This window comes from Plodia interpunctella, chromosome 13, assembly GCF_027563975.2.
Source record: "Plodia interpunctella isolate USDA-ARS_2022_Savannah chromosome 13, ilPloInte3.2, whole genome shotgun sequence".
Classification (NCBI taxonomy): Eukaryota; Metazoa; Arthropoda; class Insecta; order Lepidoptera; family Pyralidae; genus Plodia; species Plodia interpunctella.
In genome coordinates this window covers 323053-347585 of record NC_071306.1, presented here as the reverse complement: position 1 = coordinate 347585, position 24533 = coordinate 323053, and the positions used below count along the sequence as shown (strand labels likewise).

The following is a 24533-nucleotide window of genomic DNA, read 5'->3' as shown; positions in this document are numbered from 1 at the left end:
TAGTAACTTTATTATACGAAAAATGAGTACATACTTAAATTAGATTTAATATAACAAATATTCATTATTATAATAATTTCATGAGCAACGTTCTAAATAAAACAATAAAATAGATCAGTAAAAACAATACCATTTAAATATTTTTTTATGATAACTTAACTTTAACAACACATTTTAAAAAAATGTAAAGTCATATTTTTGCAAATAAATAACCTTTGTTTTTGTCTTTTTCTTTAAAATTTTTACATAATTATATTCGTGAAGAGCATGAAGACTCCATACATTTGTTGTGCTTGTAACGTTCCGCACATAATGTAAACACATCGTTTATGTTAACACGGTCCAATCAGTGTGTGAATGGATGTGGAGGTGATATGATATGGATATCTATTAGTAAATAAAAGAGAATAGAGATATATTTTTAAATTAAAAATAAATAAAAAATGGGAGTTGTGAACGAGAAAAATGCTGTGGAAAATGTGCGACCAAGTAAGTCTCAAAAAAACCTAATATTAATTTTAATGATCTTATTGTTATATTTGTGAACAAAGAAAAAAATATAGAATATATTCTTTATCCAGTGCAGATTTTAAAAGCCAATCTTGGCCACAAATGGCGTTAATCATAAAATACTCGTTACTTATTTTCTCGACCCCCTATGTCGTAGTGATCCCGACCGCCATTTGAAAGTCCTTGGTTCGATTGGAAGCCCAGCGTAGGCAAAAGTGTGATCGACATTCCACCTCATTGCACCTTCCGATTTGGATCCTTTTCCATACTGGGAACTGCTAAAGTCTAGAATGGTGTCCTCGCATCGGAATTTACAATTTAGAGATATTCAAGGCAAGAGTGAATAGTGATTTTTTGAGCTCAAATGTCACATATTGACCTCTCTTTTGCTTCCCATTTGGTTAGAAAGAGGACAAGCGCATTGAAATTTGAATATACAAAAAAAAACTTAAAAATACGCTTTCATGGATAAAAGATAAGCGATTGACAATTAAATATAGATCAATACAACTTCATGAAATATCTCTTCCTCAACATTAAAACCCATTATAATGTAATTAGTTTCTGAGCTAGATAAAACAATGTGTAAATTAATATTGCCGTTTATGGCCATCCGTATACCATACAATATTATAATATATAATGACTATACATATTGTGAAAAGAAGTCCTTCTGTCACGTTTGTCTACCTATCTGTCTGTATGAACTCAAAAACTTGTTCACCAAAAGATCTTGTGACTCATAAGGAACGGTTTATAATGATGGTTTTACTCGAGCGAAGTTAGGTCGGGTTGTTAGTTCGCAATAAGTATATACATAAATACTTTTCGATCAATTGGTTGATAAACTTATATAATCATATCCAAAATGCGCATTTAAAGGCATTAATTATGAAATTAGTTTCGGAATAACAATCCACATCCCGAAGTTACTTTATGAAATATTCATTTTAACCGTTATCCGTGTGAGGGTTAGGAGTTAGGACGGCTGGAGTCCAAATAGTTTTGCGGATCGTTTGTGTGAAAAGTTAATGATTTTCTATTTTACTTTAGTATATTTCACATATGATCAGCCGCGCCGGCTACTCAAATACGTGATGATATCGTACTGACGGATGCAGATAGTGAATACTTGAGCGATGCACGAATCACTGGAAGGAGTCGCTTGAGAACAGCGGCGGTCTGAAACTAAATGGCGAAGATAGAGTACCTACATGGCCTGCAATGTTACAGAAATGTACGGGCCAATTTAAATACCTAGGATCTGTACGTAGGGATATCGATGGTGAGCTGCTGCATGGGCAATGTGGCACGAGCTAGTTGGTGTCAATTGTGACTCCGAAATGCCGGTCAGTCTGAAAGGACAGGTCTACAAACACGGGTTCGCGTAAAAAATCAACCGAAGATATGACTTTGTTTTTACAACCGGCTGCCTATCCGACGTCAACTTTCTCTCTGAGATGCTTTTGTTGCCAATCAGCTGTTAAGGCATGTGTCCCTTAGTCGCCTCGTACGACATCCATGGGAGGATTTGGAGTGCCTATTCTAAGGCGGCCATACGCCGCAATACGTTGTGATAAAATATTGTGTATTAAATAGAATTTATGTGCAAAACCATAGCAAGGCGTCTATAAATTATTAAGTCTATTAGCATTTTATTGTAAGAATTACGATTTTGCCGTATCTGATTGCTGTAAGGTCTTCAAGTAAATAAGTCACGGTTGCGTGGCAACTTTGTAAAGAATCTACAATATAAGTTTACAACCGAAAATTTAATATCTGCATTGAAGTCAACTTCATTTTGAAGTTTATGGAGTTTTGAGGTGAAATTTACAACGTGGAATGTAAAGAAAATCTAGACTTTTAAATGGAAATCAGACTATTCATAGACTGTGACGGATAAATTGTGAAAAAATCTGCACACTGGTACTTGCTTCCTAAAAGATGACAAGGTTTGGACGTTGCGAATTTCAGCCAGTAATGCATTCCACAAACGAGCTGCCTGGACAGTAAACCAGTGGAAATAGGACTTGGACACGTGAACAGGAATAACTAGGCGAAAAGAGTTAACGCTATGTCGTACCTCGCGATTATTGACCTCACTGAGAAAATTGAAACGTTCTTTGTGCTAAAGAGGAGTATAAGGGTTGTAAAGAACCGAGTACAGAAGTGAAAGGATATGTAGATTATGACGGTATCTAATAGGCAGCCACTTGAGTTGAGTGTGAAGTTTACTTATTTATAAAATAGGATAATTAAATTGATTACTGTGGCGTATGGTACAATTTAATAAACAATAATGACAGCCGCCGTTCAAAACGCTCGTGAAATTCACCCTCTGACGATAACAAAAGCTTGCCATAAAAATTACAAATTAAATTTTGTAAAAATACAACATATTCATTTCAGGTGGCTTCGGCGTCCGCCATGTCCAGACCGTCATGCTGTTCTTCGGGATGCTCTTGGCGTTCACGATGCGGGTCAACATAAGCATGGCCATTGTTGTTATGACCGACGTCACGAATGAGAAGGTATGTCATAAATTTCCGCCATCCAAACATCAGTGTATTGAAGTGAGACAGGCAGAATTGTTTACAGGGACACTAACCTGTAAACAATTCTGCCTTCATTTAGAGTGGGAGACAGAATTGTTTACAAGGTAGTGTCCCTGTAAACAATTCTGTCTCTCAGCCTAAATGACGGCTCATTTACGACACTACCCTGTAAACAACCACAGTAAACAGGCCACAGGCGCGTGTGACATTTCTGGTGTTGCAGGCGTATGTACGCAGTGGTGACCACTTACGCTTGCCTGTTCTGTATTGTAAAAAGGTGCTAGTTTTAAAAGTACTAACAATTCTGAAAGTTCAATAAATAAAAAAGAATTACACCACCACCGCTTCGTTACAGAAACTAATATTGGTAGGTATTTTTATCAGTTTTTCGAAAACAAACATTTTTCTTTTGTTTTCCTAACTTGTAAACAATCTACACAGTACTAATTATTACATTTGTTGACAAATTATTAAATCAAATGTTATTTCAAACATAAACATCCAAAAATAAAACATTTATGATCTACGAATGTAATTCCCTAAAAAGTCTATTTTAATCAATATTGCTGTAATATTATGAAAAGATATGCTTTGATTGTTTACATAAAAAAACTCGTAAGAGAATAGGAGTTAAATGAATGAACGAAACATGCGATTTGTAGATTTACTACAGTTTCCTACATCAATACAAAAGATTTTTGTACAATAAGATTTCAAATGAATATGGTCATTATAACGTTTTTTCTGTATATTTTTCCTTCAAACTGTTGTGTTAACAGAATGTAAGAACACCTGAATTCTTCAATAGAAACAAAACATAAAAATATATATAATTCATACGTTTCTCCTTTCTTGTTTCGTGCAAATGCAAATGCAAAGTTTTCATAATTTTTTGCATTATTTATCGAAACAGTAGAATATTCAGGTACCTGAATCTTAAATGAAAATTATAAACGCAAAAGTTTGTGCGGACGTGTATGTGTATGTCTGTTACTCTTTCACGCAAAATCTACTGAACCGATTGTTATAAAATTCGATACATGGGTATAATTAACCTGGAATAATACACAGGGTACTTTTTATCCTGAAATTCTGACGGAAGCGAATCCCCGGGCGCAGCTAGTGTATCATAATATATATAGCAAATATTTATATTTTTACCATCGCTTCCAATCAGAAAAATAAAACATTTACCTTTCATATTTTATCGGTAAATAATGTTTAATTTCTTAATATTGTTTGTTATTAAAATAGGTATGTATTTATAATTTATTTCTTTCTCTTTTTATCTTTGAGATTAACCTTAACCTTAGGTTCTGAAAATTGCAAAGTATGCCATTTTGTGTTAACGACGCCGGTGCCGGCCTTTGGAAATACAGTCGATACAAATACAGCTGTTTTCATAGTTGTAAAATAAATAAGTGAAAATATTAACATTTTACTCGTAAGCGTGGTTGTAAACTGATATTGTGTATATTTTTTTATTTGAAATAGTTATTCGGTTAAATTTAAAGAGCAGGCCGCTCTTATTCTTGCTAATTTGTTTCGACATATTGGACTGTTAAAATGAGTTTCTTTCGTACGACATTTCTTCTCAGCTGTGGTCGTTCTGTAATTGTTGAAAAGTGCTTGTAAAGGTCTAATTTCTGAATAAATTATTTAATTTTGATTTTGACTCTCAGCCACTCGGAATACATTTTCTTTTTATTATAATTTCTAAAATCTCTATAGTTTGTAATTTGTGTCGTGTATTTTACTAGTGCCTGCAATAAATGATATATTATTATTAATACAGTCACGAGAACAATAACTAAATCACTATCAAAATATGCATGTTCTTTCCACCAATGTGCAGCTGTGATAAGCAAACTAGGGTTGTACACTATTACCTTGAGTACACGAAGCGGGAACCTGTCAGCGACGCTGCCTCTTCCGATAACAGGCTGCCATCCACGGCACGTGGGACGGTCAGCAAAATGATCTCGAAACAATTAGATTTCTACATATATTTTTCGAGAATAAAGAGTTATGTTTTTGTGATCCGTAATGGATGTGAAATAAATCGCCTTAACAGATGTATATGAATATAATAAATATTAGGACAAATCACACAGATTAAGTTAGCCCCAAAGTAAGTTCGAGACTTGTGTTATGGAATACTAACTCAACGATACTATATATACATATACTATATATATACTATATATATATATATATATATATATATATATATATATATATATATAACATCCAAGACCTGGGCCAATTAGAAAAAGATCATTTTCCATCATGACCCAACCGGGAATCGAACCCGGGACCTCTCGGTTCAAAGGCAAGCACACTTTACCACTGCACCACCGAGGTCGTCAATAATATTTGTGTTGTAACTTATCTTGTATTGTATTGTATTTGTTCAGAGCCATTACTTGTCCCACTGTTGGGCAAAGAGCTCCCTCCATTTCTGTCCTATTCTTGTTCGAAATCATACATTTCATCGGTTAATATGTGACTAGGTATATGACATAAAAAATTCAGGTCATTTATAAAATTTTGTGGAATTACTTTATAAAGGTCAAGTAAGATTTTTACAGTGGAAGTATTTAAATAAATGTATTTGTTCAGAGCCATTACTTGTCCCACTGTTGGGCAAAGAGCTCCCTCCATTCCATCCATCTAGTCCTTACCGGGTACAGTGTTATTTTTTTTAATGTAAGTAACTATATTAACTACATCATATAAATTAATATTCTCCATTTTCCTTGACAACCCTACCTTTATATTAACTTGGATTATTGGGTGTTTATTTTATACTGCCTTTGTCGAAACGTCTGCAATGTTGTTTTATTCAAAACTATTAAAAACATTTCGTCTGGAAAAGTTTACATTTAGGTTGATATACGACTACTAATATAATATAACCTGCAAAGGGCGTGTCGGGATACGCAAAGTATAGGGTTCCGTATTAAACGGAGTTGTTCGATGTTTTTAGTGGAATAGTGTTGGTCGACCATCACTCGTAAGCTTATAAAGCTAACTTAGGTATGATCATTTTCTTTATAATTTCGTTTATAAGTACTAATGTTGTAATGTTTGAATTTCTAACAATATAGGTTTCGTTGGTAGAGGTGTAACCAAAAGTTGGCACTTTGAAGCTTAATAGTTTCGTGAACGGTTTACTAAATGCAAAAAACGGTTTTCCCACATCTCAAATATTTTTAAAAGACCTATTCGAACGAAACTTCACATTATAGGAAAAATTAAGGAAAAAATCATTCCCACTTCACGGGAGGCACCCTTAAATTTGTTCTTTTCAAGAAGTTATGTGACCAAATTGTCGGCGTGATCAATGTGCATACCAATAGTTTTTGAGCTAGACCGCGGAAGGACAGACGGACATGGCGAGATACTAAGGGTCCTTGTTTGTAGCACCACGGAACCCTAAGCATATGAGTTTTGGTTCTTTTGTTTATTTATGGTTGAGTACTGTAAAAAATAGTCTTCTTACTGCTATCCCATTTTCAATAAGGTCAGCGTAATATCTTTACTGCCTGTTACCTGAAATAAAAATAAAAAACGCTATAACAATGTGTAGATATAAAAAAAATCTTGTTGTATTTGAAGAATTGTTTACAACTGTAACACAGTATAACATGAGTGACAGAGTTTCACACAACCACCTACTTAAAAGAAAAATTATTTTTTTGTCCAGATCATGATATATAATTGATCGTCATAAAATTTCCGAAATCGTTACGATGACCTTTGTCAATTTTATAATAATAATCACTTAAGGCTAATTGGTGTGTTATCTCAATCGCCTGAGTCGTAATAACATAATGATAAAAGTTATTGTATAATAAAAACGCACGATCATACTACGATTTAGTTTTAACCACTGCTAAAAAAGAGTGATTATTGAAAAAAAAATATTTTCATAACGACGGATTACCAATAGCATCCTAGTATAATAGTTTCCTAAGCACTCCGGTAGAGGGCGCAAATTAACATAGTGGGCAGCCCTAATATTAATATTATCACAGACAAACATAGATCCTAAAAAAAACTTGTAAAATATACTACTTTAAACTGATAATTCCGGAGGGCTTCGACAATTACATTTACAATTCAATCGTTACTAAGTAAAAGATAAACTAACCATTAATTATTTTCCATCATACCTTTTACATTTTAAATATTTATATGACTGTGGAGTAGACAATCGATTAACCTTCCATCAACGTCGTTTAACTCTTCTTACGAGTACGTCGTAAACTCGGTACATTTCAATTAAATTTTCTATAGTTTTCTTTTCGTTAGATAAGCCAGAATTCAGTGACAAAATTAACCGTGGACCATTCGTAAATCAACAATTTTAGAGAATTATTTTCAAATTAGCTTTTGCCCGCGGCTTCGCCCGCGTAAATTTCCCACGGGTACCGGGTATATTTATTTTTCCGGAAAGAAAGTTACAAATTGGTTTGTTTGTTACCTATTCATGACTTATGACGAGTGATCGGCTCCAATTCTGGGACCATTTCATCCAGTTCCTTGACATTCGAGTATACTTGACTCACAACAAACACGCCAGCTATATACTAGGAGCTAAAAGTTCGCCAAACAGACGGTTTTACTTACATTGCTGTTTTTTAATTGCGTGTAAAAGGCACATAAGTTTGTGTATGCCTTTTAAATGCAATGTACATTTATTCGCATCAGAATATTAGTTCGCCGATAGTTTATATACGACATAACAGTAAACAGGATCGTGTCGGTAGAGGCGTGGTGGGTTAAAGATCAAACTTATCTAGATGCGTCATTTATCAAACCCTTAGGGCACATCCATGCGTTGACCTATATCGGTTGCATTATCAATATAATTAAGTGACGTTATTTATTGATTGAAATGGAAATATTGGTTGTTCATGTTATCTTGTAAGGAGCCAATATAGTAGACTTTTCGAATCGAAATGTTAGAAAAATATATGTGTTTAAACCAATAACTGTTCACAGCATTGTCTTCTTCTTTCTGTTCTTATCGTTGGTTAGAAGATAAAACACCTCTTGTGTAAACCAGCAAATTACGTAGGGAACAAATATGTGGCTATGCTGCTCCTGCCTGGTTTTGGCAGAAGGGGCTAACCAAGAAGTGCTGGCTTGATGTCATCAAGAATGATACGCCTGACAACAAAGGATGTTGACGAACGTTTAGAATAGAGAAAAAAAGGAAGAAAGCCATAAAAAGATAAAATACTCTATGGCTTAGGAAGAAAAGGGCTTAGGGAAATCGATCGGTTAGTTAAGCGGCAGATAGATGAGGAGCATTTTAAGTTTGTGAATTTGTGAATACAGAAATAATTACTTCTTAAATAAAACCCAGGAGAATATTTTATTCAACAATGACTTTTAAAAAATTGGTGAATTTAAATTATCTAATGAAACGGTCTATTTCAAATCCACTTTATACTAAGTGGATCGAATATAGTAAAAAGATTCGACCTATCGCCGGTTGACTGTGAGAGATCAATACATGGAATAACTCCACTGTTTTACATGTATTTTTCTTGTACTAATTTTTACTAGTATTTTCGTGCAATAATATTATAACAAACAACATTAATAAAATAATATAATTAAAGCCGAAGTCAAACTTTTAAATTAAACAATTATAGCAAATATTATAGTAATTTATAGCATATAATTTTAGAACCACTACTAATTAACACTATAAAGCAATTAGAACGCCAATTGCTGAATAATACTTGTTTACTCGTTATGCACTGGTTTACAAGATTGAATGAAATAATCAAAGAAAATCAATTTGAGACGTAGATGGTGTACAAATCGACGTGAAATATTATAACATTTATCACTACGATTGAAGTACAAAAGATCAAACAAAACGATTTAATTGATGTGTTCAAATCAAATAAATTATTTAGATTCTAATGGTATTTTATGTGGACCTCAAAGAGAGGGTCGTCATGTAATACATTTTTTCTCAGCCTGTTACACAAATTATGTGTTTTTATTGAGAGTATATAGTAAGCGTAGAGGGCAACGGGCCCCGGACTCTAACGCCCAACGGCTGTGGATCCCGCAACCGGGATTGTGCATAGGTAGACGAGACAGGAGTTATTCACTAATGAATTCTGCTATTCGATGCACAATATGCATAATTTAGTCTTTTATTTTTGTTGGGGCTTGGATCTTGAAAATCAAAGATTCTGCTTCTTGAATATGCTGTGTAATCTCGTACTTCAAGGTTTACAAAAAAATTGTAGTAGCGACGATATGTTGCGCTTGCGACGTGGAAACGAAAATTGTAAAGAGTGAAGGAAACGGATACAGTGCAAAGACAACCGCGCGGAGTTGTCATATTAAAAATAAAAGATGTTTGCGATCTATGGGTTTAAGACTAAAGCTATCCATCCACTAGTGCTCCAACAATTTTCTTGTTCTGTATTTTATTTTTGGCAGTGTCTGCTAATTTCTCGACACCACTCATTCGGTTGATTGGTAGAAAAATAAAATATAAATCTACTAAATTGAAATTTTGTAAACATTAATGTATCAATTGTTTTCCAGAGTTACGATTGGGATTCTACTACTAAGTCTATGATACTCTCTTCGTTCTTCTGGGGCTATGTGGTGCTGCAGATACCAGCGGGGATGCTCGCGAGGAAGGTCGGGGGCAAGCTGCTCATCACTATCTCCGTTGCCGTGAACTCCCTCATCTCCTTGTTTATACCCACAGCTGCTGCTATTGTGAGTATTAAAAGTGTAGTTGAGTTAATCCAATTAACACAATACATTTTTACAAAATTGTGAATATTTCAAAAACGACTAAACCGATTTTGATGCCACACGAACTTAAAATATCTATTGGCATGTCCTAGATACTTTTTAAATTTCATCCAAATCGGACTAACGGTTCTAAAGTTATCGCGTTACAATCATACTCATCATAAACGTATTTGTAGAATGTTAAACCACGCTCGCTTCGCTTGCTCCGTCAATAAATTGTATAATATGTGACCGCATATAATAGATCTGGGGCCCATGTCTTGGTTTTATATACCTCTAATCTGATCAATAAATATATTTACAACTAGCAGCCCATCCCGGCTTCGCTCGGGGAAAAACGTCATATATACCCGAGTATATATTTTATGACGTTTTTCCCCGAGCGAAGCCGGGATGGGCTGCATGTATCTTGCTTTCTCTATTGTTGAATTCCGCATGAAATTCCGTGTAGGTAGTAGTTTTTGAGTTTGTCGCAGACTGAAAGCAGACAGTCTTGGCAGAGGTCTTTGTTTTATAGTAAAGATAATCTATATTTATGTGGGAGCGAGAAATAAAATCAGCGAAATTTAGTAATAATCGATGTTTATTTAATTAAATAAAACAAAAGCATGTGTAGGTACTTGCAACAAAAAATATGTAGGTACTTGCCTATTTCCCACAAAAACTCATGTTAAAATAAATCACATTTAAAAAGAGATTAAAGTAAAGTTGTGATACACATATTTTACACAATTTAATCATAGATTTTCTTATAAACATAAATATAAGAATTATTATTTACCTGACACGGTGCGCAGACGAAACCAAAGTGTGTCTCGTCGGGCAGTGTACAGGGTTTTTATAGTGACGCACGTCAAACGACCGTAGTTGGGGGGGAGTGAGGCGTCATAACAATTAACATAAAGAAACCGTTTCAATTCAAAAAACAACAATATTAACGATTAAAATTATTTTTCGCCCACATTTATTATTTGAATAATTTCAGGGAGGCTGGAAGCTGGTGTGCGCCTGCAGGTTCCTGCAAGGTCTGACGCAAGCGTTCGTGTACCCCAGCATGCATCACCTGATCAGCCAGTGGATACCCTTGGAGGAGAAGGGTCTATTGAGTACTATCATTTATGCCGGTACGTAGTAACTTTATCAACAAATTGCTGATAGCATATGTATCTTTTGTTCTTCAAATGACATTGTGAGCATTTAATTCCACCAAATGAGGGTACTTCTCAAGAAATAATAATCATGTTTACTCTATGACAAAGCATTATTATATGCTTTGTCATAGAGGTGAAGTGACATGGCACATCATCACTTCACTATCACTACATAGTATAAAACAAAGTCGATTTCTCTGTCCCTATATCCTTATGTATGCTTAAATCTTTAAAACAGACAGGCTGACGGGAAAGCATGTAAACAAAATTAAAAAATTAGTTTTTAAAAAAATTAGTAATAAATAATTTATATATTTTATTTTATTCTATTTTACAAAAGCAAAAATATAATATAAAACCGTTATTCGCTCACAAATCATTTCCATTAATATTTGAAGCCTCTGTAACTAATTTCCTTCAAACAAATTATGCACCGAACGTAATTCAATTGCAAAACGAAAACCTAAACTCAAATAATAACCGTTCGCAAACAAATTGAAACTTCTTGAATTTTCCATCGGCACTTCGTCACTGTGGAGCTCTGGAGTATAAGCACAAGGGCCGTAGGACCCCACAAGGGGTTATAAGGAACAAACTTGTATAATTAAAAATTAAATAAATATTTTTTTTGCGTCTATATATCCATATACGCTCTCAGAACACACGCACATCAATTTATAGGCGGTGGGAATGTTACGAATAGGAAATCAGTTTTTGAAGTATTTAAAATTTCGGTTACCGGGTTTAGTATTTTTGTCATTTATGCATTAACAATATCAGCTGTGCTAATATTTGTTAATGCTAGCCATTAAAAAAAAAGACTCGTGCGTGTAAAATATAAAGAAATACTAGAGGTCAGTCCCGGCTTCGCTCGGGTAAAACCATATTTAAAAAGTTGCTTAAGGTTTCGTCTCTCTCTGTGCCAAATTTCATCAAAATCGGCCCCATAGTTTTTGAGTTTATCCATTACAAACCAAAAAATGTATTCTTCTTATTACAATATTAGTATTGATTACTTATTTAAAAAATCAGAATCTATTTCATATCATTCTACATTTAGTACCTAATTAAAGTTTTGATTTCATGTAACTAGTGACCCTTCTGTACGAAAATTTTATTAGATATTTGTTCTATGGCTTTGGTCCATTTGGAGCGAGCGTTTGCAGTGATATAATTAATGTAAATATACTCTGTTCTTGCAACGTTATAATGAATATTTTGAAGAGTAATGAGCAAAAAGCCTGAGGCAAAAGCCTGGTTTGCTTTCTCTTGTAACACCACAGTTATTGTACAAAATTTTCGTGCCATTAACACCTTCGACTTTCTGTCTCTCCTGTGTGCATTTTCCCGGTTTTTGTCTCAGCCGTTGAGCGTCAAAACCAAGGGTCCGTAGTAAAAGGCATTGACTTTTTTATGAATTCGAGTATTCATTCTCACACTTTAGAGCCCAAAGTAACTTTTTCAAGTTGTCGAATGATCTCTACCGTGATTTTCTCTACAACATGAAGTTTTTCAAAAAGGCTGTGAAAATTTCTATTGGACGCCGGTGATGCGCGCGTGCCATTGCTGCGATAATCACTCCCCATCAGGTGGACCGCATGCTTGTGTAAATAAAAATAATGAATAGTATAATAAAAATAAGAGGAATCGCGTATTTTTTAGGTGGTCAACTAGGAACTTCCCTCCAGCTCATAGCCTCTGGATTCCTCGCAGCGACCTGGGGCTGGCCAGCCATCTTCTACACCAACGCGACGTTGGGCGCCATTTGGAGTGTAGCCTACACGTTCCTGGGCTCAGCCTCCCCGGAGCAGTCCAAATTCATGAAGGAAGATGAGCTGCTGTATATACAGAGGTCCCTGGGAAGAGTTGGAGAGCAGAAGGTAATATAAGGCTGCGGTTTTGTCGCTCGTTTGCCGTTTGTCGTTAGTTTACTAGTTGTTCGCCGCGAACTTAGACTTTACAAAATTGTGAATATTTCAAAAACGACTGAACAGATTTTGATGCCCCACGAACTTAAAAATTCTATTGGCATATTCTACATACATTTTAAATTTCATCAAAATCGGACCAACGGTTAGAAAGTTATCGTGATACAAACATACATACAAAAAATTAATTTTTTCCCCAAGTACAATGTTAGACCTCGCTCGCTTTGCTCGTTCGGTCAACTGTTCAATAAAGAAAATAAAAGTAGTTAGCTAACTATAACAATTTATTGTTTTGATAGCAAGATCGGATGCTGATAAAGAGGGAAGCAACCTGTATCAGCATCCGATCCTAGAGAACTCCAATAAGGTCATGAATTCAAAAACAAGCTTTAATCTATTGGTTAATCATTTTTATTTTAATTCACATTACAGGATTTAGGACTTGTAAAATAAGACTTGTTTTGCTCTTGTGCCTAACTGAAATACGCGCTAACAGTTATTTATTATAATGAATCTCAGACACTCAACACAATTCTTCTACCACATTAGACGCAACATAGCGTCGACAGCTTTATGTTGTAGCGTGAAACATTTTAATTAAAATTTTGTACTTTAGACGCCGACTAGATTTACAGCGAAAATGGCAAAAAAATTTAAATGATATAATGTATTTCTGTCTGGAAAGTACTTCGATATTTTCGCGTTCAACAACGATTTTAGAAATTTTTATCTATGTCACTGAAAAGTCATCGTTGCTTGTGTTATTGTTTTGATTTATTTTTTTCGGAAAACTTTAGTAACAGGATTCTAATCCTGCATCATTAAGCCACTAATAAGTTTTCACAATAAGAAACGGATTATATAATAACGGGCAGCATCTGGTCTTTAACAGCCCCATAGGGAATAGTGGCGGGTACAAAAGGAGGCCTATAATTGATTGAGCGAAGCTGAAAAGAAGACGAGAAGAGAGTACGTTGCACCGTCAACTTTCATGTTAAATTTAATCTGTGCAAGTAAATCGCAAAATACGCTATTTTGTCTAAACGTCCGCAGCGTGCAAATTAAAGTCAACGTTAAAGTTAACTGGTATATTTACAAAAAAATACGTACAAAATAGAAGGATTTTTAGTCGTATAAAAATATCGTATGTTTATATTATCAATCATCTATCTACTACATTTTTATTTTTTCAGAGGTTCCCGACACCTTGGCTGAAGATCATGACGTCATTGCCGTTCTGGGCCGTCATCATTGCCCACTGCGGGCAAAACTGGGGCTTCTTCACGCTCATGACCGAAATGCCAACGTACATGAGCAAAGTGCTCAACATGGAACTCAAGAGCGTAAGTCATTTTTTTCATTCAAAGTGCTTTTTCCTATTAAAAAAAACTTTTATCTCTTTCTCTCCTGTTCTTGGTTGCATTCGGGAATGTAACGCCGCGAATTCACAGATAAGAAAATCCATCGTTGTACTACTTAGTTGACGTTAACTTTCCTACTAATTTTAAGTTTGTGAGGATGTATGTTTGTTACTCTTTCACGCGAAATCTACTAGCTATCTAATTGTTATGAAATTTGGTACACGGGTAGAACATAACCTGGAAGTGGAGCCCCGGGGTGTAGTTAGTATATCATAACGAAACATGCTCAGCTTATATTAAAGCAACTTACAGTGGAATTCCAGTGCCTGTTTTGATAATATGTACACTTGTACAGTGAATATAACATTATTGTGTCTCAATCGGGTTTCAATCACATGATACAGTCAACTATAATATTAGCATAATTGGGTCAGCGTGAACTGTACGCCGTTTGGATCATGTCGGATTCAATTCAGGAAAATATATTGATGAAATTCTGTGGGGAAATCAATTATTTTATGCTCTATCTTTTGCTTTATTACATCGTGTTATGAATAAATTTACATTACAATTGGAACACATCGGTCCTTAATTTGTATGTGGGTAACAAGAGGCAGGTCGCCATGTAACATCGTGATGATTAATTGAGACAATTTTCAGTGGTAAGCTCCCATTATTTAATTTATTTTTATATTTATTATGTTCTACCCAAAATTTTTCAGAGTTTTTTAATGCAATCATCGTGTGTGTCGATACCACGATGTTAGATTTTATTCAGGTCGCCTAAAGACATCTGATATGACCTTTTAACAAGTAGTTACAACATTCTAGTCGGCAAATAGTCACATACACTAGTGCAGAATTTTCTCACGATATTTTCCTTCACTTGTAGCAAGTGGTTGCCTCTGAACACACATGTGAGTCAATATGGTATGCAAACTCATGTTGCACGAGTAGGATTCGCACCTGTGAACTTTCGGTCCACTAACCAGCGTTTTTACCACTAGATCGCCATAGCTTTAACTTATACGTTAATCACGAAGAAGGAAAAGCTATATAGAACTGTAAATTGCAAAAAAGCACTGAAAGTATCGTTTAACCTTCTGAATTTTAAATTTAGGATTCAGAATTTAAAATTTCAAATTTTAATCTCATAAAATATTCCAAAATTACAAGTTTTGAATACTGACTGATGCCAAACGGACAAAGCAATATGTAAGTATTAATTAGCTTGCACAAATTCCAGAAAGTTAGCTGTTTTCCGCCATTTACTTTGTACCGAGTACTTGCTTTTAGAATGTTCACCCACGATAAAATGCAGTAGTAACATAAAACTGTTTTACGATAAGTTGGAGTAGTATACAGTCCATACGTAATGGTAACGTATATTAAAACTTTGACGGCATTGTGATGTTCTTTCAAGTTTTATCTGCTTCTTATGTGTGAAGTTTTGCTGGAAAACATTGATAGTACACTAGCTTTTTCCCACAACTTCGTATGTGAGTTTCTTGTGGGAATTACAGGAAAACCCTTCTTAGTGCTCCCCTGCACTGCCCTAGGAACCTACACACCAAGTTTCAGCTTTCTACTCCCAGTAGTTTCGACTGTGCGTAGTCTGTCAGTTCACTACAGTCAGACAATATTATTTTTATTTGGGAATATAATAATTTCTCTCCTCAGTCGACTGCTTTTTGAAGATTTCTAATAAATCTTTCATTCAATTAGATTAATTTTCATTCAATTAATGAAAACAAGAAAATGGAAAGAAAATCATTGAATTGTCAGAACTAAAACGAAACTAAGTAAACTTAATAAAATATCTATAACAGGCGTCGTGCCAAGAACGTTGGCTGCATTCCCGCGGTAGATAGCGAGGCTAATATTATGTACGATAAAGCAATCTAAATCAATTAATTTATTGGTTAGTGATGGAGTTATAGAGATATTTCTATATTTACATTAGATCATCATATACAAAACTAAACTTTAGACCAATCTCTCAAATCAAAAACAATTAGAAATTTTATCTCGAGAACATTCCTTACCAATACTGAAAATTGGTGAAATGATATATGACCTCGTCGGCGACTTCCATAAATATTATTAGGGTGAGTTGCACCAGTCAACTTTGACGTTGACTTTAACATGCGCAGAAAAATGCCAAGTGCGCCATTTTGTTTAAACCTCAGCGACAACGCGCAGGTCTAAGCCAACGTCAAACTTGACTGGTGCAACTCGCCCTTAGTGTTAGTATTTTCGGTTTTTAGTAGCATTGTGGCAATCAGAGAATTGGCCATATATTTTTATTATGTTACTGTAAATTTTGGGATTTCGAAACATCGAATAGTATCTAATGTTATTTTAGGTTTGCGTTGACCAAATCGATTCAGTATGTTTGAATAACTGTGTTTTTAATTTTTTGTATATTTTTGCCATTGATCGTAGTTTTAAGTTGGCAATTAACAATTGGAAATATTTTGTTCTAATCTTTCACATTCAGTGGGCTACGACGGCTGGAAGCTCAGGACTTTGCTTATAAAACAAATATATTTTTCCGTCGACCAAAATTTGCTCTGACATTTAAAGATTCAACCAACAATTCGTAAAATATCCACAGTTTTCCATTTATCAGTAACATGAATAGAGATACGTATGAAGTCCAGTCGCAAGCGAGATTAACCGGTAAATCTGGATTTGTCCGGTTAGGGGTTCAGTAGAGGAGCGTGGAATTAACAAATAACTGCTAATTAAAGTTCGTAACTTTTGCGAATGTGCACTGTGAACGTGGAAATTGTTTCAGCTAAATGCACTTTTGGGACTTACAATTTCTCATTTAGATACATTTACACAATAAATTATATTCAAGAGAACAGTCACAATGTATTTTATCATAGTTGAAGTTATTAACATTAATAATCACCATATATTTAGACATTCCAATAATAAACGACAAGCCTTCTACTGTGATTTCTCTCCTAATAAATAATATATTATGCGAGTTTGTTTGTTTGAAATTATTATTGCACTATAAGGTATAGAACATAACACAAAAAGCACCAAAATTAAAGTGAAAAGTTTGTATTTTTACACTAAATATTGAGTGCACCTCGGGGCTCCGTTATACTGTGGGGAAATCATAATAAAATATACCATATGTGCTGTTCCAGAATATATTCTGCCAACTTTCTAAATTTCTATCTAGAGCAAACTAGTTCCTAGATAGTTTTTATATGATAAATAACCGATCAAGCATTTTAATATAAAAATAATTATTTACTTTTTTCTGGATTACTGTATTGCATAGTATATATATATATATGTGGGAAATGGAACGGAGTGAGTGAGAGAGAGGGATGTAGGAGTGAAAGGGACGGAAGTGGAAATAGAATAATGGCTAATTCGGGTGAAAGCGCTAAGACGCGATTCTACGGTGTTTTTTGTTAAAATAAAAAGTGCTGCCTAATTAGATTTTTTTACTCTGAGCCTCCATCCCACATATATATATATATATATATATATATATATATATATATATATATATATATATATATATATATATATATATATATATATATATATATATATATATATATATATATAGTACAAGAATTAAATATTAAAATACGTATTACAGAAACCTTCCGCACGTTAGTAGATAATAACGCTTGATGGTGCCATAAAAAAATGTTTTCAAATTTCAGAACGGCATTCTATCGTCGCTGCCGTACTTAGCAATGTTTCTGCTGAGTTTCTCCATGGGGGCGATGACTGATCTCATCCTGAGGAGGAGCTGGCTCAGTGTTACTAATACTAGGAAGCTGTTTAATTCAATTGGTACGTATTCATCGTAATTTCATATATTTATCCACTTGAAGCAAGTAGAAATTTAGAACTAAGAAAATCAAGTTGGATTATATCTGTTCTATTATATCGATTTCTTAATAATATAGTTAGATTTTATGTGACTTGGCAGAATGTTCAAAGAATGTTCAACGATCAGTCACATAAAATATGATTAGGTTATTGATAAAGAAATCACAGTAATCGAATGTTAGACTTAGATGAGTCAGATTGGTATACAAATCTTCCTTCTGGTTCACAGGCGTCTTAGCCACCGCACTACCAGCACCATAAACATTAGCATCATGAAAAAAATCCAGATTTTTACTTCCTTGTCCAGGTCTGTGGGGCCCAGCGGTCGCCATGATAGGTTTGTCATACGCTCCTGCAGGCAACTCTCTGATCGCAGTCACCATGTTAGTCCTGGCTGTGGGCATCAACGCTGGACAGTTTACAGGATACATGGTTAGTTTCTTGATTCTTCTTGTCCCTTATAGCCGTATTCCTTTTTTTATACTCTGGCTAAGTAAGCCCTTCTGGCATGATAGGGATCAACACTGTTTAAATGACTTTCGGCATTTCTTCTCGGCAGTGGTCGTTCCAAAATGCTATGTTAATAGTTTGTAGCTTTTTGAGAATTCCTAATCCTGACTAACGTTATAATGGGAAAGTAAGTTTGTTTGTTTCTTCTTCACGCTCTATCCACTCAATAAGTCTTCTTGAAATATTATGTATGTACCTGTGAATTGAAGTATGGAGAAGAACATAGTATACCTTTCATCCTGGAAAAATAACTATATCCTATATATACTATATTCCCGTAGGAAATTTACGCGGGCGACTATATATTATAAAATTTGTCGTGGAAAAGTATTTGAAAAGGTCTAATTACTGACTTAATTTTAGTTTTGTAAGCTCATCTTCAATTTTCCAATATTTGAATATTCAGATGTTAAATTTTGAACTAACATAAGTTGTTTGTAACGAGAAAGACATTAAAGGTGCATTTGCTTGAGAACTTTAACGAAACGAGCTTCCAATTGAGTTCAAATACTGTTCGTGCCCACGACAAACTACTCTAACTTAACCCCAACTCAAATTGTTAATTGCTATATGAAATATATGAAAACTTATTCATTAAAATAAATATGTTTTGTATTTTATTGCTATATATTTCTCTAAATATAAATATTTTTTACAATTCTCTGAATTTGTTATTTACTCTGTTACACACGAAATGGGCGATAAAAAATGTCTTCCAATTTTGATAACATGAAGTCGCGGGTAAAAGCTAGTGTATATAATATAAGTAACAGTTTTCGTAATACACATCACAGGAGAGCTCTCATTCTCTTCACTCTCATATGAATTCCTTTATATAAGGTTGTTATTAAGACATGCATATTAATAAAACATCAGAGTTTAGTCTAAGCCAGCGTACTAGGTGAGCGAGCAAACCCTACAATACGCGATCACATGTATGAGTGATTACGAGGCGACGTCAAACTAGATACTATTATCACTACGATTTTAAATATTCGCGCTCTAAACGCCGATTGGGCCGCGCGCCTGCTCGCTGTCGCGAGCCATCTGTCAAAATCCAATAAAATTTAAGAAGTTCATGGCTGATGTTGGCTATAATTTTGTGTACGTGTGATTAGTTATGTAAATGCTTAAATCGTTGGACGGATTCCATGAATCGTTTTACAAATAAGTGGAATTTTATTTATCCAACCCACCTAGTGTTATAGTACTTAATAAACATAAGTACTCACATATCGCGTACTAATAACGGCGCGTCTTGCGGCTTCGTAGAATTTCTCGCTAACCTAGACTAGAGGTTTCCACTTTACGAGCAAACGGTTTATGAATACTTCATTAAGACAGCTACAACTCACGATAAGAACAAAACTGATTTAAATATATAATGTCTGTCTGTCTGTCCGTCTGTCTGTCTGTCTGTTCGCGATAATTTCAAAAACTGATGCATGGATTCTCATGCGGGTTTTCACCAATACAGTGATTCCTGATTAAGGTAAATATTTATTTTTCTTCTTCCAGTTGGTACACATTGATTTGGCGCCCAACTTCAGCGCGTGTCTGATGGGCATCACCAACTTCCTGGCCAACATCATATCTATTATATCTCCGCTCGTGTGCGGAGCCATCGTCCAGGACGAGGTGAGATCTCCTGCTGGTGCACAGCACATACACCTGATTATGATTTATAAGCAATAATGAAAGTCGCAGATAGATAACCGAAACAGCTAAGGAAGAAAACAATAAGCAATTATTTGATGAGAGTGTTTTTTTTTTTTATTATTATTATTTTTTTATATTAGGACAAATCACACAGATTGAGCTAGCCCCAAAGTAAGTTCGAGACTTGTGTTATGGGATGCTAACTCAACGATACTATATTTTATAACAAATACATATATAAATAAACATCCAAGACCCGGGCCAATCAGAAAAAGATCATTGTCCATCATGACCCGACCGGGAGAGGGGTGTCATAAATGGAAATAAAAACTCTGTACTCTTGTATCTTTTTCATCTGAGCGTATTTCCTGTTCCTTCCTCAGCCGTAAAGGTCGGAGTCCAGAGTCCGCCCTCCTATTTTTTTTTTTGTTTCAAGCCATAAATATCAATGTCCTTTAAAAGGAAAAAAATAGTTGCGCAATCTGGAAAAAATCCTAATTTCCTGATCATCACTTCACGAACCGTAATTTCTTTGATAAATAGAGTGTGTTGTTGCCTGACTCGCAAATATCCATCATTTGTATCTGTCTGTGTAACACAACGTCCATTTACCCGAAATTTTATCAAAGTAATAAATATTTTTTTTTCTATGAAAATTTTCTATAGTAGACATAATGTTAAATTTATCGTGCAGCTCAATTTATTTTTTATATATTTTTTTCGACTGCTAAGTTTTCTCTTTTTAATGTTATAAACTTAGGGTCTTATACTAAACGATTCAAATCTCTAGACATATAAATCCATTAAAATATAAGAGCTAAAGTAGTTTAAAGTAATGAACAACAACGACTAACTTTAATAAAAATAATTAATCTGATAGCTAAATATTTTTGACAAATGAGTCGTTCTTACCAGTGTTTTGAGCACCGCGGCTGCATTGTCATTATAATTGTCAAAATTTTAAAGACAAGTGCTCAATTAAAATTCACCATAGACAACAAAAGTTTTTTTAAATAACGTTGGCATATGGCAACATATTTTTGTTTGTGGCAATTATTAAAATATTCTCTTCCTCTTCTGTGCGAACCCCGGAACTAGATTCATTTTCTTTAAAATAAGTGATTTAAAAAATAAAGTGTTTGTTTAACTATGGACATAATTTAAAGATTTTCATTAAACAGCAAGAATAAGTTTTATTACCAGACTTTATGAAATAATTAACCTATAATATGCTTGGGTACCTAATGTTAATTTTATTAATATTTGATTTTAGAAATCTAGACATAATGTTTAGAACGCTTGTAGGAATTACCCAAATAAATAATAACTTTTTTCCACAGACCGACACGAGCCAGTGGAGAATAGTATTCTTCGTAGCATCCGGGGTTTACTTCTTCACCAATCTGTTCTTCGTGCTGTTTGCCACATCGGAAAGACAAGACTGGAACGAACCGAAGGAGGATACGACATCGGTAAGTATTTGAAATACTCGCCCGTCCCCACTAATATAACTTATGAGTTATATTACATGCATTGGTACAGTCCATAGACTGTACCAATGCAGCTGGATCATTTGGCGATGATTTAAAGCTGGTTGGAAAGTCTGTTTAATGAAAAAGAAAAAATAAATAAATAAAAAACGTGTTGTACTCCGGCTCGGCCGGCAGAAGTGAAAACTTAAATAATGACGTTGTGCATTTTTTACGTATTACGACTTTTCGATCGGCCCGACGCGAATTTAACATTTTTTACGCATCATAAAAAGTGCACGACGCCGCTAAAGTTTTCAGTTTTTAAAAAAATTACAACTATCATTAAAAAGTGAAATTTTGTAGCAAGTCATTCGAAAAACATTGCTTATATATAACATAATGTTGACGTCACTTCTCTGTGTTAAGTTTCATTTAGTATGGAGCGCTTGGACGAGTACATAAATGTGTTATTTTTTTAGTCATAACTTTAAAATATTGTTTTTTCCCTGGTGTTTCTATAAATGTAATTGTCTTAAAATAGAAATCGAAAAGTAAACATCATATCTACCCCGTTAAAATTTCACAATTCTGTTTTTAAATTAATGATTATTTTCAGGAAAAAAGGCCACACTGGACAAACCCTCGTCGGCTATGTTGTGGGGATAGTAGTGTTTAATAATTAAAAGAATATACAATAGACTACGTAAACATCATTGGACGATTGATTGAAATATCTAATCCTTACAAATTCCCAAAACACAGATATTCCAAACTGAGAATTATTGTTACAAAATTCTCATGTCAAAGTTTATTTATTTAGTTATTTTATACTCCTTTGTTATTTTTAACTAAATGATAATTTTGACGATAATTTAAAACAATTTTCATTATTTATTATATTTACTTAAAGCCATTACTGTCATCTACTGTGTAAAGGATACCTTCCATTTAGTCCGGTCCTGATGTTAAAGTTTTCCAGATTTTACGAAGGTTTTTTTAAGAAATTATTATTTTATGTAAATAATACTATTTGTAAGTACCTGAAATTTTTGTAAATATATACTATGTCACATTAAATTTTTCATTTCACATATCTCAATGTTACACATTATAATGAAATTTATTAATACAAACAAATACACAAAAGTCGAGCAATTAATGTTGTCAAAAATAAATAAATATATTAGGACAAATCACACAGATTGAGCTAGCCCCAAAGTAAGTTCGTGACTTGTGTTATGGGATACTAACTCAACGATACCATATTTTATAACAAATACATATATAGATAAACATCCAAGACCCGGGCCAATCAGAAAAAGATACTTTTCCATCATGACCCGACTGGGGATCGAACCCGGGACCTCTCGGTTCAGAGGCAAGCATTTTACCACTGCGCCACCGAGGTCGTCAAAAACCGTGACACATGGAGATGAAACGATAGGAAAGCGGACACAGACGATGTTAGTTAAAAACTGTAAAAAGCACAATAATGAACTTAGATGAGAGAAGGATAGAGTTAATTGAGGCTACAATGTTTTATTGTGTACATATTCAAAATTTAAAACACGTAAAAGTCTCCTTTGATTCATTTTAATATTAAAAATGCAAAAAACAACATGTACATATTGTCCATACATAAAGAAATTCGAAAGTCGAGTACACAGCAAAGACTTCCTCGAGCTTATGAAAGTTTAAACTGCATCAAATAAGCTCACGAAAAGCTTGATTGCGAAGCGCTCAGCTATTCGCAGCGTGTTGCACACTACTTTGAGTATTGCAAATTGCATGCAATCTGAACATGTTTATTTTTATTGAAGAAAAATATTTTTTCACTTGTCACTCTCGTAAAGTTCGACATAAACTGTCTCGTAAAATAAATTGTTCATGAATTTCGTGTTCGCTCATGATATATAAGCGTAAAATGAAAAACATAAACAAAAGTAAAATTTACTAGCTGAGGTCTAGACGATGAGTCTAGAGGAAAACACCCTTGTTTAATCCCACTAACATTATAAAGGCGAAAGTTTGTATGTTACTTCTTCACGCTCCATTAGCTAGGTGAATTTTTATTAAATTTGGTATTGAGTTAGCTTAACACATAGGGTACTTTTATCCCAAAAGTGAGTGATTTTCGTAGGATTTGGTCAATAATTTCTGTTAGTTAACTTTGATCTTAAATCGCAATTTTTACCACGGCCAAAAGTCGTTTTAAATTCACAACACCACAGTATTTTTGCAACTACGTAAATAAATTATTTCGTTATTTATTTTCACGTGTTTTAAGTCCAAAAGTTACATGTGGAAGTATTACGGTCAGGCTATTCTTGAAAGTTTTGTGCATCACTGCATAAAACATGGCGTTGGGTCCATATTAGTTTCCCCGAAGTTGGTCCTGTGACAAACTCTAATAGTTTGCTCGAACCGCACGTATTTGGGATTAATAAATCTTTCTTATAGATTGATTTATTTTTGGTTATATCTCCCTTTTGTAGAATGGTCGTTTTTCAGTTCAGTTTGATCCCATATTTCATACCAAGTTTGGTTTCAGCTAAATTACACAATTCGCTGATGATATATGGATATATTTGTTCTGTTTAAACAACATGGCAGATTTTGATAATTGTTTAGATTTTACCTTGTTATGAAAATTATTGTTACAGTACTTTTCAGGCAACTTGTATGCAAATGATTGGAGAGGTTACTTACG

The 24533-nt window shown here is 34.2% G+C and overlaps 1 protein-coding gene across 1 annotated transcript; it reads left to right on the top strand.

The window, feature by feature from the left end:
- Window positions 1–334: 334 nt before the first annotated feature.
- LOC128674928 (putative inorganic phosphate cotransporter) lies at window positions 335–22900 on the top strand. Its single transcript, XM_053753935.2, has 11 exons — window positions 335–489; window positions 2920–3041; window positions 9651–9830; window positions 10855–10993; window positions 12683–12900; window positions 14142–14291; window positions 18011–18143; window positions 18490–18614; window positions 20211–20330; window positions 21692–21823; window positions 22440–22900. The coding sequence occupies exons 1-11, from the start codon at window positions 444–446 to the stop codon at window positions 22497–22499; spliced, it is 1425 nt and encodes a 474-aa protein (XP_053609910.1). The 5' UTR covers window positions 335–443; the 3' UTR covers window positions 22500–22900.
- The last annotated feature ends 1633 nt before the right edge of the window (window positions 22901–24533 follow it).

Bases quoted from the DNA above. Each gene is read 5' to 3' on its own strand.
- LOC128674928 (XM_053753935.2), top strand. From the start codon at position 444: ATGGGAGTTGTGAACGAGAAAAATGCTGTGGAAAATGTGCGACCAA. The intron at 14,292-18,010 runs GTAAGTCATTTT...TTCAAATTTCAG, and splicing joins TCAACATGGAACTCAAGAGC to AACGGCATTCTATCGTCGCT. The intron at 20,331-21,691 runs GTGAGATCTCCT...TTTTTTCCACAG, and splicing joins GAGCCATCGTCCAGGACGAG to ACCGACACGAGCCAGTGGAG.